At 39.3% G+C, this 13302-nt stretch overlaps 1 protein-coding gene across 1 annotated transcript; it reads left to right on the top strand.

The window, feature by feature from the left end:
* The first annotated feature begins 5417 nt into the window (after positions 1-5417).
* Positions 5418-12943, top strand: ABRA (actin binding Rho activating protein). Its single transcript, XM_071738201.1, has 2 exons — positions 5418-6230; positions 11659-12943. The coding sequence occupies exons 1-2, from the start codon at positions 5479-5481 to the stop codon at positions 12134-12136; spliced, it is 1230 nt and encodes a 409-aa protein (XP_071594302.1). The 5' UTR covers positions 5418-5478; the 3' UTR covers positions 12137-12943.
* The last annotated feature ends 359 nt before the right edge of the window (positions 12944-13302 follow it).

Here is a 13302-nt window from a genome sequence, read left to right as displayed (position 1 = left end):
ACTTACCTCTACTTTCTTATCTGGTATGAATTTGATGAAACCGCCTGCATTTCTTGCAGGCATCTAACTCCCAAGGAAGGCAGAGAACACAATATGCAAAAGTAGGAAGACAGTGCCAAAGTGCTTTAAGACTCTACCTCCTAATCTTAGTTTTCTTCTTCTGTAAAATGAAGATAATTTTGGAGGAGTAGCATACTTGAGACAGCAAAGACTTTTGTCACTTCATTATCAGGGCTTGAAAGGGACTTGAAGATAATATTGATGCATGTCTATTTCCTGGATCGGGTTTCTGTGAGCTCTAATGGCCCAGTTTCTCTACCAGACTGTGGTGAAAAATAAAGCTGAATTCCTATCTTCTAGTTTATCTCACCCAGAGTGAAAGGAGCTCTGGGGCTCTGCTCTGCAATTCATGAGCTGTAGTTGGTGCCATTGGATGGGTCTTCCCTCTCCCCCATTACCCAGCCTGACACACAGGAGACTCTTTCAACCCTGATTCTGACCAGGGTTTTCTTGGATATTTTTTGATGCATTTTCTACATGAAGCAGAGCTGTCAAGATAGGTCATGGATAAGTCCATGTTTCTCATATCGTTGAAGCCTGAAATAGCATGTAATCAAATGCAGATTGAAGATTCCCTGTTCATTATGCAGGGATAGTTTACTCCATTCAACGAAATTCCAGGAAAAAAAAAAAAAAAAAAGAAAAAAAAAAAAGACCATGCATATAATACAGAATGCAAACACAAGGAACTGCACTAATGAATGCATGGACTGCATTCTGCTAAAGGCTACACAGGACCTAGTCCAAAGGCTCAGGAACACTCCACTTCTTAGAACTCAGACACCTAGATTATACAAAAACCTGCACGCTGATAGGATACAGCTGCTCATTAACTGTTGTTAGAAGTGATGTGTTTGAGCTGCACTCTAAGGAAATCCAGAACTGTAACCTTTTGGTGTGATCACTGGCAGTGTATGATGTCCTGTTACAATGTACTTTAACCGGAAGAAAATTCAGTCTTGAGGATGCTGTTGGTAATGGCAGCTGGAAACACTTTACCATGGAACAAAGATTGTTCTTGTTACTCCCCTCTAACTCTGAGGAGGAAGATAGCATCTTTCATACACTTGCAATTGGTGGAAAATTAAATTTCTTGCTTTAAGGCATCAAAAACATTGAGTAACTCGTATCAATGTCTGACAAGGTAAAGTAATAGATCAAGGATACAGTCCTACTTTTAAAAACAAACATCCTTAAAAAGATAAAAAATTAATGACAAACTGATCTTCCAGAGACTTACTATTCTATGGCATGAGAAAGAAAATATGAGGATTTTTAAACAGTATATTACTATACAGAGAATAATCCATCCAGGGAAAACAAACAAAAAAAACCAACCATACAACAAAAGCATCCCAATGTTTAACATTGACATTGGCAATAGCTCAACTAGGGCTCTGCAACTTTGGATTCAGGAAATCAGAGGTATTAACTGAAATGCAGCAATCCAAAAGCAGCAACAGTGTCCTAGAAACATGTATAGACTTGTCTTAAGATGTCAAGATTGTCTTAAGATGTCAGTTCCTCTGAACTGCAGGAATCCAGGGACAGGTAAGAGGGAGTCTGCAAATTTTGAAATGTCAAGCCTGCTCATCTACTTACTTTCTCCAACTATAAACCTTCTGCAAGAAATGGTCACTCAACTCTGACTTCAAGCATAGCTTTTGAACTTCTGAAAGTCCATGATACAGACACTCTCACCAAGCCTTGCTGTGCATTAGAATATACCTTGTGAGGCATGGAAAACACAGAAAATGTGGTCCAGGCTCAGCCAGCTTAACACATACTCATCCTGTAAGGGATTTTAGATTGACTGGCATTTAGACCAAAATTAGCAATTTAGGGGTAGTCGTGGCCTGTTATTCCACTAAGAATAAAAATTAAAAATCTAGAAAGTAATAAATATGACTCCAACTGCAGTAAAACATTTTTAAAGTAAGTAACCCGCGAAGTATGAATCTCTGTATGATTCAGACATTATTTATACTTTTCTTATGGTTAACCTCTTGCTGGCAATGTCACCATGTAAAATAAGGTACTATTCAACATTTTAAATGGCAACACCATTCAAAACCCTAAAATTAAGCATCCTAAATGTAGTTATCTGAAAAATTACATTAAAGTTTCACTCGCACTTTGGACAAGTCTGTGATATTACAGCTTCAGCTAAAAATAGTGACCAATTTACCTAACCATTCATTTAATACATTGTCATGCAACATGAATTTAGTAGGAGTTTAGATTTGTAATTCTGGTGGTTTTCATTTATCTGTATCTTTTTGCTGTCATTTAACTAAACTATGAAAGCATTAAGTCTGCGAGATCAGTACACCAAGGTTGAGTCCATTAGAAAATAAAAAGTGTCTTTTTTGACAATTATTTAAAATGTGCTGTAATTTTCAAACATTCCTCTGGAAATGTTTGCAAAGACTGTATGAGAGTAAAAGTGTCCCAGAACCTCAATAGTAATTACAGACATTTACCCAGCAGAGGCCTTTGTAACAAGGACAGTAACAGGCAATTTTTACTTGACAAATTACATTAAACCAATCTTAATTCTTTTTTACATCAATGTAGCAGGCTCTGGAGGGTCACAGTATCTATCACACAAGTGTTGAGGTTGGAAGGGGCTTATGGAGCTCATGTGGTCAGACCTTCGAAGGTGGGCTAGAGCAGCAGATAGCACACATCTTGACACCAGTCAGGGTTTTTTTATTTTTTTCTCCTGCAAAATTCACTGGATGAATACAAAATTAACTGGGGAACCACATCTCTATTAAACTGAATGTGCTTATTAGCTGAGCCTGCTTTATACTTACCTGCTGTTTTTATTTGCGATTCCAAAACTGGAGTAGAAAGAACATTTATGAAACTTGAATTGAATTACATGAACACTGGAACAGGGATTAAAAGCCAAATAGGTTATGGCAAACTGAAAAAGTTACCTGAACAAATTAGAACACAATTTAATAACAACAAAGATGATCACATATTTAGGAACAGTCAGCTTTGTGAAGAGACAGCCATTTAGCAGGAAAGTCTTTGGAATCTTTGGAGATTCCAAGTATAATATTAAGCAGGAGCACAGCTTATAGGAAATCTGATTTTTTTCCACACTATGGGCAAGCTTAAACTAGAATATCATCCCCATTTGGGGCATCACACTTGAAGAAAGATGTGGTCCTGCTGTCAAGAATCGAGCAGCTGGCAAAAGTGTGATCAGGAATCATGAAAACATGGGAAAAGTTGGGAAGAAGTGGGGTCATTTAGAAGTCTGAGGAGGAATACAGCAGTCTTCATGAAGTAAGACTGCCTCAGTGGGATTTGTCTCTTCTCAGCAGTGATAGAGGCTTAAAGTGCTGTGACAGAAATGGATGCAAGACCTCAGGAAAGGTTTCATTTAAGCCAGTTCACCACTGGAACAGATTGCCAAGGCAGAGTTGGGAGTATCTACCGCTGGCAGTCCAAGAACAGGTAAAACAGCCACCTGAAAACATGCAGGTGGAGTTGATCCTGCCTTACAACTGGAGTCCCTGTTAGTCTTATACCCTATGATTGTCCTTTTGCAGTCATGTTTCACTGTATTCCTTCCCTGACCTCAGTCCTTTCCTCTATATTTAGCTTTCAGCTCATTCCTAAAGCCTTGGCCACCCTTGTACTCAATAAGTCATTGAGAGGGATGTAACAAGCTGGTGTCACACTCCTATTCTGCATGTGCATGACTCTCTTCTTTCACTTCACATCTTCCTTCCATTTTAGGGAACATCACCACCCTGTGTGCATGTGCGTGTGTATTTTTGAAACACAAGAAGCTCACCTTCCTGATTAGCCACGAAAAGCCATCAAAACAAAGGTTTGGTAACACACGACTCTTAATCAAGTTGCATCAGTGCACCTCACGATGCCATTTCACAGTGGTGATGCAGTTGGCAATAGCTGAGATTGTACAGTATAGAGAGGTGACACATTTCTTCCTAAAATAAAAGTATGACTAAATATCTAAGAGCAATACTAGGTTATATTATGTCATCAGTTTTGAAGAGGTAATGACTCCACAGATTAATGAGGAATTCTGGCTAGAAGTCAGATGTATGGTATAGTCTTATATTAATAAACAAGATCTAGATATGACCTAATCTACTTCATACAGCTCAGCCTTTAATAGAGAGAAGAGAAAAAGGCAGAGTACCAGGAATATATATTTATCTCTGATGTAACACTAATGAAGCCAACAGAATTCCTTGAAGTTCAGTGTACCTCAGAGCACCACATGGCAAGTGCAGGAGGTCATCTTGTAATCTGCAAGGTCTGATGGATGGAAAAAGCAATGCCATTTTCCCTCCCTATTTAGGAAACATAATGCTAAGGAATAAGATACCACAAGATTGTCTCTCAGAAAATGACTGTTTGTTATTAGATAACAATCAACTCATCGATTCACTAAACATTTTTATGAATTCAAATATGAACACACTCAAGGAATTCCTCCTGGAATAAAGAAATCTCAAAGTTTCCCAGGAAATTACATATTTTCTATAGCATATGAACAGTATAAAATTAAACACACTGTAAATAATGCAAGTAAATGCTAAGTTTTATACACATTTTCTTGAAAAGCAGTGAAGAACTGAACAGGCTAAACTCTATTTTTTTCAAAATTCTGAAACTAGGACATCATTTATTCATCTGATCAAGTCAGACCTACTACATTAATCCTCAAACTAGAGATAGTGATTCCCTCGTTCTTAGTGCTGACACCAAATACGATAATGTTCCTGGACCTCCCTGAAGTTACATTCTAAATAGACAGACATTAATAGATAATGACTAGGAACAGAGCACATAAATACCTTTTAAAAAATTAATGAACCTGGATTTCCTTGGACAAATGAGCAATAAGAAGAAATCATCTAGCTTCTTTTTAGAAAATGCATCTAGCAATTTCTCATTCATAGCCTACTTCTGGCTTTAATTCATCCATGATGAGGGTTGCTATTTACTTGTGATGATGAGGGGTCTTTACTCTGCCAAAGTTTCAGATACTGTTCAGTATCTTTAACCCAAGTTGTGCACTTCCAGAAGAACAAGACCCTTGCCAACAAATTGACAATTGAGCAGTCCCAAGGAAGGGGTACTAAAGGAGCTGTTAATTTCCCACTATTTACAGTGCAAGTCTGTGTCACCCTGTTTACATCATGCATCATTCATCTGGTGTGATGAAATGCAATCCTGTGCTTTAAAAAAAGACCTCCGTAATAGCGAGGATACTCTATCTTTGTGAGAAGTGTTTCACATATTTTCCATGGGCACAAACTGCTCCAGCTTCTATTTAAATCTCCGTAGCTCTCTTCAGGAGACATTATTCACTTCAGGAAGTTCACTCAGAAGGTGCTCAGCATAAGGAGAGGAAAACCCAGCATGGCAGCAGACAGCAACATGGCTCCTGAAGAAAAACCAAGCACTAATCCTCCAAAAAGGGCTGTACACAAGATTCGACTGGCCAGTGAAGTCTCCAGCCTGGCACAAGGTTGGCAGCAGTGGGCATCTGATCACCATGTAAAGCAAGCCAAAGAGCCCTCTGGATGGGTTGCCCCGGCACAAGCCTCATCAGCTGAGCCTGTACATGAAAAATCCTTTGAAAAATGGCCAAATCCACCTGTCAAGAGGGACCAGGGAAAAGATGATGACAAATCCTCAGCCAAGGAATCAGTTACAGTAAGAGATGCTGAAAAACATTCAAGGGAATCAGATGAAGCCCTCAAAAAGTTCAATATTAAAAGCAAAGAGGTGACCAAAACAGTTGTAAGCAAAGCCTATGAACGAGGAGGTGATGTTAGTCTCCTCAGTGAGAGATATGAGACTAACAATTGCAACTCAGAGATGGCAAAGCTCAAAGAAGAATCAAGTAATATTGACAAAATTCTTAGTGGCAAATTATCTCCAAGCATAAAGAGAAAGTGTTCAAACATGGTATCAGAGCTGACCAAGGGCTGGAAACAGATGGAACTAGAGGACAAAGAACAGGCTAAGGAAAAACTGCTACTTAAGTGCCATGCTGACAGTCTGGATACAGAGGACAGTGGCTATGGGGAAGCAGAGGACAAACCTGAGCAAGAAGACAGTGACAGAGAGATGACAGCGGTGAGGATTAAGCGGCCTACGCCAACTTCGTAAGTAAAACAACTTCACTACCTTGTCACAAATGGTCAGCAGACCCTGAGAGAGATACAGGTTTCCATGAGGAAAGTGGAGGGCTGGAGGAAAATGGTAGGGTGTAGTCAAAGATAAACTATTACTCTTGAAAAAAATTAGAAAGAAATCCTGGAAAGCTTTCATGAATCTCTCTGTGATTAAGCAGTTAGTCAACAACTCTGACTATAGCCTTGAGACTATGGCCTCTGTGCTATCCAGATAAGAGACACAGGAAACTATATTTGGGAAATGTTAGTAATATTTAATTTTCACACTGGATTTACTGGTTCATCAAAGTCATCACTTATCTCTTAATACTTCAGTCCATGTTTCAGCATAGCAATTTTTCCCTCATCAAAAGCCCAAGGCTCTTCATTAACTTCAACAAATGTTAACCCAAGGCTCTTCATTAACTTCAACAAATGTTAAGTGTAGAGTAATATACTTGACAGTAATATTTCTAAATACTTTTTATTTTGGTTAGTATAGACTGTAAATATTATCAGTAGTAATTTGCAGAGAATGTCCAAAATACACATGGCAGGAATGACTTTTAAGGACGTCTTACCAAAAGCTGGGTTAATTACTTCTCTTTAGAAGCTTTCCACGGACTTATCATTCATCAAGTCAAAGAGCAGGAACTTTCACACAAACTGGGACCACAAACACACATTAGAAAGCATCCAGCCTGCTTCAACATGCAATATGTTATAAATCATTCATCAAAAATCTGTACATCTGTATCATCAATAGTTTCTTCAAAGTCAAAGTCTCTCTTTGGGTATCATATGGGGCAGGGGGCCAGGAAGAATGTTCACTGAACACATTGTGGAACCAGAAGTTCCTCACATACAGACTTCCTTATGCCTGTGAACTGTCTGAAGAAAAAGGAAGCAGAATCTGTTATTTACCTACAGAGTTATTACAGGTTCTGCTTAAAATTTTTAATTAACTAACAAATTCATAAAATCCAACAGTTTGGGTTAATACTTCTTTCAGTAAAAGGCTCATGCTTGAAGATTACTATACAACAGCAGACACATATTAAATTTGGAAGCCAGGTAGTTAATAAGTAGAGTTCAGCCATAGCCATGAAGTCCTTGGGAAGTCTCCCAGAAGAGCAGAGGAGCAGCAGATGGTGGTAGAAATTCTTGTTTCATTTCTCAAATATCTCCAGCAGAACCTCTTTTCCAGAAGACAGCTACAAACAGTTGTGCTGTGGCCAGACTTGGCAATGGGGAGATGCCAAACTAAATCATTCTCTTGTCAGTAGGCTATTAAAAGATCTATAAATCCAATGCTGCAAGATGGAGAACTGTAGGCAGCTTCTACAGATACAAAACTGCTTGCTCCAGCCCTCTGTTCTACAAACGTGGTAATGCCTTGGAACAAACCCAGCAAACCTCACATCTAGCTGTAATATTGTGATGAAGGACAGCACAGCTTGAGCCTAGGCAGAACCAAGACTGGCTGAGGCACAGCCCATGTACTGCTGGGCAGGGAGGGTGGCCGGAGGCACAGCTTGAACCAGGCAGGGTTCAGCAGTGCTCATCTGCCCAAGCCTGCTGGGTTCCTACCAGGAGCCATCCCATGGTGGATCCCAAGTCTCCACTGCTTCTACCCTGTGTCCATCAGTTACACACACACAACACAAGCTGAGCAGCAGGCAATTTGAGAGGAGACAGCAGGGTTTTCACCCACCCAGTCAGCCTCTGTGTAAAGAAAGAGCAAGGCAGCAGGAATGAGAAGATCAGAACCAGTAGATTCATACCAAAGCCTAATCGCCATTTCAGAAATGAAGAACTGGGACCAGCACTGATGAAAATGTCAAAACAGACTTTGTGGTCACTCTGTAGACAGGCAGACAGGCTGTTCCATTCCCACTGCTCAGGTTTTACACCTCACAACTGATGAGTGTTTACTATGACCAGCATTAAACTGTGACCAACATAGTCATGGATATCTACTATGTGGCACTTTTTAGCAAAGCTTTCTGAACACATGCAGCTTTTTAAACTATTCCAGTGGGGGATTAGAACCATGCTTTACTGCACAGCTGACCAGTCACCTCTCCATAAGGAGCAAACGGATAATAGCCAAAGTAAAAAATGCTCCCCAGAAACCTAGAGCTTGAAGTTTGTAGCTCCTGCCTTTGGGAGAGGCTACGTACACTGTCCTATGAAAGAAGGCAGGATTGCAAAGATTTCACAAACACAGCAGGAAAAGAGAATACAGTTGCATCAGATATCTGCAAATAACCACAGTTAAAACAAATCACTCACTTTAAAAATGCTATAGTAGAAACAAACCAGCTATCTTTCTGTTAAACTTAATATTTTCCTCATATATCTAATTTGAGTGCTGATACCTGGGGAAAAAGAATCCATTAGCAATATTCACAGAGGTGCAAATAACTGCAATAACACTTTCTGTGTTACTTACAACAATCTCTTCCACTGAAATCTGACACAAAAATAATTCCCTGAACTTACAGTGCTGTTATCAGGACTGGACTTTTTAACTACTCATTTAAAAAAAAAAAATTATAGCCTTAGGATACATTATCTCAGCCCACTACTTTTATGAATCTCTCAGTGTGGCTTAATGTTCAAAAAGGTCTCAAGTACATAGTTGTTAATGCAAATCTCCAGTTTTTCTCATTATATTCCAGGAAAAAACATCAGTACTGGTAATTTTTTTCTCCTTGCAGCAGCACCTGCATCATTTCTAGCTGGAATATTTACTACAATTACAATAAGGTTGCTTGCTTAGCAGAAGGCACGTTAATGCCTACAGACCTAGGAAAAACTATTTCTTTCTGTTCTTTTTCTGTTGCTTAGGACTCAAAGATGTGCAACAGTGACACAATCTCAAAATATTAAAGCGATCCATACTTTTGCTTTCCTGAGAGAGTCATAGAGAACACAGAAATGAATGTTATCTTCTTGGAAGTTCAGAATGCATTTACAGTGATCATTTTTTGTTAGTAAGGTAATTTACTTGATTGCTACAGGCAAAGCAGTTCTTATATTAGGTTAATGCTCACAAGTTTCTCTTTGGACCCACAATCCATTGTGTGGGTGCTGTATAAATGTGAAAAAAAATGTGTCTACACATATACAGTTTACAGTGTTAACAACACTAAACAACAGGGAAAATTGCATTTCATCAGAAATGGTTAAATCAGATGATGCTTTAAAAAAAACAGATAGTAACAGCAATGTTTTTCCAAATCCCACGGAGTATGCTAAAAGCAAAAGGACAGGCAAGATGGTGTTTTTCTGAACCACTGACGTAATGACTGGGGTAAGAAAGGAGGTAATAATATCCAGTTAGAAAAGAGAATTCAAGGTTTCAATAGGAAGAGAATACTTACAAGAGTGTCAAATAAAAAGAGGTAACAAAGCCTTTGCAGAGTTAGGCTACCTCACTCTCTATCTCTTTCACCTCATCATGAGGAACTGAAGCTGCAGGACTCTCGGGGTCATGGCCCTTAGAGAGAAAGGGGAGCAGAGGGCCATGGATGCAGGATTAGCTTTTCATGATGGGATCTGTTCATCAGCTCCTAAAACTGTAGGTATCACTTATTTTAAGCAATATTGAATTGCTTAGTGTTTGTTCTCCCTCTCTTCACTGATACCTTCCCACATGAAAAGCTGGGGAAGCAATCAATCTGAGTTTCACCTGGAGCTAGGACTGTACTGGCACAGGGCTTCTATGGCTTTTGGGAAATCCATACGTTTCAGGAGACAAATTGTTCTACATAACCAAACTCTGGGCCCACAGTTCCTCTGGGCAATGAAGCCCCAATTCAGGGCAAGAGGAAAAGAATGACAGTTTTCCCTCTCTTGTAACAACAGCTTATATACAGAAGGATTTGGTATTGGTAGGGGGAAAAAAATTGTCTAGCTTCACCCCACTGATGTATTTTAATGCTTTTCTTCCTGCACCTACCTGAAAATCACTTACATGCATTAAACCACATACACACTGCCTACTCTCAGGATCCTCTGCAGTCTCACCATAGAGGAAAGGTTCATTTACTTGGCAACATTCATGCTTGAATGTTCTCATGCTTTTCACCAAATTGATGGGGAAGAGTATTTTGGAGCTTATTTAAATACAGATTTCCTCATTACTAACCAGGCTAATGGCAACTCCACTGCTAAAAGAGTAATCCTACTCTCCTACTCCTCCTTCTGTCCCTGTCTGCACTTCTTGCTCCAGCTCTAACTGCTGCCCAGCACTGGCATTCTTCTGGTGCACAGACCTGAACTAAGATAATCTCTATTGCTCCTATTCTTTCTTCCAACAAGCTTAGTGGAAAACAAAGGCATGTCTAAACAACATTTTCTGCAGGCTTTCAGTCCTCTGTACTGTTTTTCTAACTGTTTTTTTGGCTTTCTGGTGTTACTGTTAATATCCAGCTGACGTTACTGGGGAGGTTTCAGAGCAGCATTCTGGGGAGTAAAAATATTAGAAAACAAATTACTTTGGAACAGCCACAGCACAACATAGTCCCTAGCTGAGCTCTGTACAGACACAATGACAGGATGTAGACAGCACAAAGATTAGCTCAGACTATCTATAGCTCCTTCACAACATGTGAGATTGGCCACCAGAGGAAAGAGTATCAACAATTTGTCTGCCTAGTGTCATCCAGCAATAAGATGTTGCTATGCACACACACACAAAATCAATAAGACCTCCGAAGGTCTTTCATCATCCCTTGACCTTGACAAAAATCTCCAAAGCCCTGAGTTCCTTTCAGACATATACCCTGCCAGTGGGAATACAAATTTTCGACTTCAGTAATTGTTCAGAATCATACTTAATAAAATCTATAAGCAGAGTACTGCAGTCTATTAGCTTTTTGTTATTGTTTTAAACATCAGCATCTATTACAAGAGACAGATTTTTTCAGTCACTACACACTATTTTATAACTAAGAACACCTGAGGACCCAGTCCATGCACTTACAGTTATTGTGATCTATAGCATCAGGGCAGGAAGATTTCAGGCTCAGTACCAGCTATTCAGAAACGGGGAGCTGTGTGACTGACCAAAGGCATAGCAAGTGCAGCTCATCAGGAACATATTGCTTTGCTCCCAGACAGAATTAAGTCATTCTGGCCAAAAGTTTGTCAAAATGGGCTCAAATCTAGGCCGAAGGGTGGTAGCGTAGATGGCATCAAAGTGAGAACAACAAATTTGCTCTTGAGTGCAAACTAGAACATAGATTCAAAGTCCTCAAAGAACTCCTTTAGAAGTAGTGAACTCGTGCCACCTGGTGGTTAGGATCTCATCTGGAAAAACACGGCAAGCACGTTGAGAGGAGATGAGTAGCAGAACCACGTAATTAAACGATAAAAGGCAAAGCTCAGATTCCCTTTTTGTTTCTTTCAGTGCAAACAGCTTTACTGAAGAAGCACGCAGCAAGGCCCGCAGAAAATACAGCTCTGTCAACAGCCTGAAGGGCAGATGGCAAGACTGGGCTGAGCAGCACATTGCAACACAGAAGCTGAACCCCTTCAGTGAGGAATTTGACCATGAACTGGCCATGTCCACACGCCTGCACAAAGGAGATGAAGGCTACGGCCGTCCTAAAGAAGGAACCAAAACTGCTGAAAGGGCCAAGAGAGCAGAGGCCCATATCCACCGGGAGATCAGAGACTTGTGCCTCATCATTGAGTCAATGGCCAAGCCACGGCCCGACGGCAAGATCCAAGTCACTTTTGGGGAACTCTTTGAGCGATACGTTCGTATTTCTGATAAGGTTGTTGGGATTCTCTTGAGAGCCAGGAAACATGGGCTGGTGGACTTTGAGGGAGAAATGTTATGGCAACGAAGGGATGATGATGTCATAATTACTTTATTAAAATAGCAGGCTACAACCAGAACAACTTGTTTTGGTAAGCCTTTAGTTCCCTCTTGCTACTAGCATTTGCACATTTGGAATATAAGATTCCCCTATTCACCCTCATAGAAGGACATTGAGCATCTAACTGTATTTTTTTACCTACTACATGATAACACAAGCATTCAAATGGATTGTCACATTAAAAATAAAGAGAAAAATCTATATTGAATATAAGCAGATGATTATTAAAACCCATAGCAACAACTGAATTCAAATTTTTACTTGTTCTTACAGTCAAGATCTTCCTAATCATTTAAATTGGGATATCAGGAATATAAACAATACCAGATCAAAAGCTGCATGACAATTTTAAATCAGGTCAAGTTTTTGATTGTGAAAGTCATCTTGCACACGCATTTTCTAATTCATTTATTTAAAATGCATTTTAAGATAGTTTGTACACTGAAGCAACGATTCCACATTCATCCTTACAAGCAGGATATGCAAATACTACTGCAGTATTAGCCTCTGGCAACTAGTGACATCACTTTCTCCTACATATCATATAGAAACTATGAAAAAATAGTTATTTTTATAAATGAAGTTTTATATTTAATGTATTTGTGTTACTAATTTATTAGGTTGTTTCATATATAGAATTGTGGGTGTTGGAGACAAAAAACCTAGAGAATGTAATGCACGCACACAAAACTTGAATAGATAGCCACATAGAAAATACCTCCTGTGCAATGTTGTGCAATCTGTCATCTCATTATCTATGTAAACACAATTCTTATAAATAAAGGAAAACAATGTGTAACATATAAAAAAGTCAGGTACTTTCACGTCTGCGTATAGCAAAAAATCGACTACAATCAGCATCTTCCACTGAAATGCACCTCTCTGAGAAAAGATACAGAAGCAGTGCTCATAACTAGAATCAACTAACTTTAAGGAAAATGGTGTTTGATATTACACAGAAACTCTGGCCTTTCACAGCACTTGTTGTTTGAACCATTCTGGTGTCACTGAAGTCTTTCAGTCCAGGTGACAGAGAAGAGGAGTAAATGCTAAGGAATTAATCCTTTTAGTTCTTAAAACTGTGTTATGCACAAATCTGAGAAACAAATCTATAAGCTCCATAATACTGGATTATACAGATCACTTTCTCTATACCACTACTGTAAAAA

This window comes from Heliangelus exortis, chromosome 2 (assembly GCF_036169615.1).
Source record: "Heliangelus exortis chromosome 2, bHelExo1.hap1, whole genome shotgun sequence".
Lineage (NCBI taxonomy): Eukaryota > Metazoa > Chordata > Aves > Apodiformes > Trochilidae > Heliangelus > Heliangelus exortis.
This window is presented reverse-complemented; position numbering and strand designations above follow the sequence as displayed.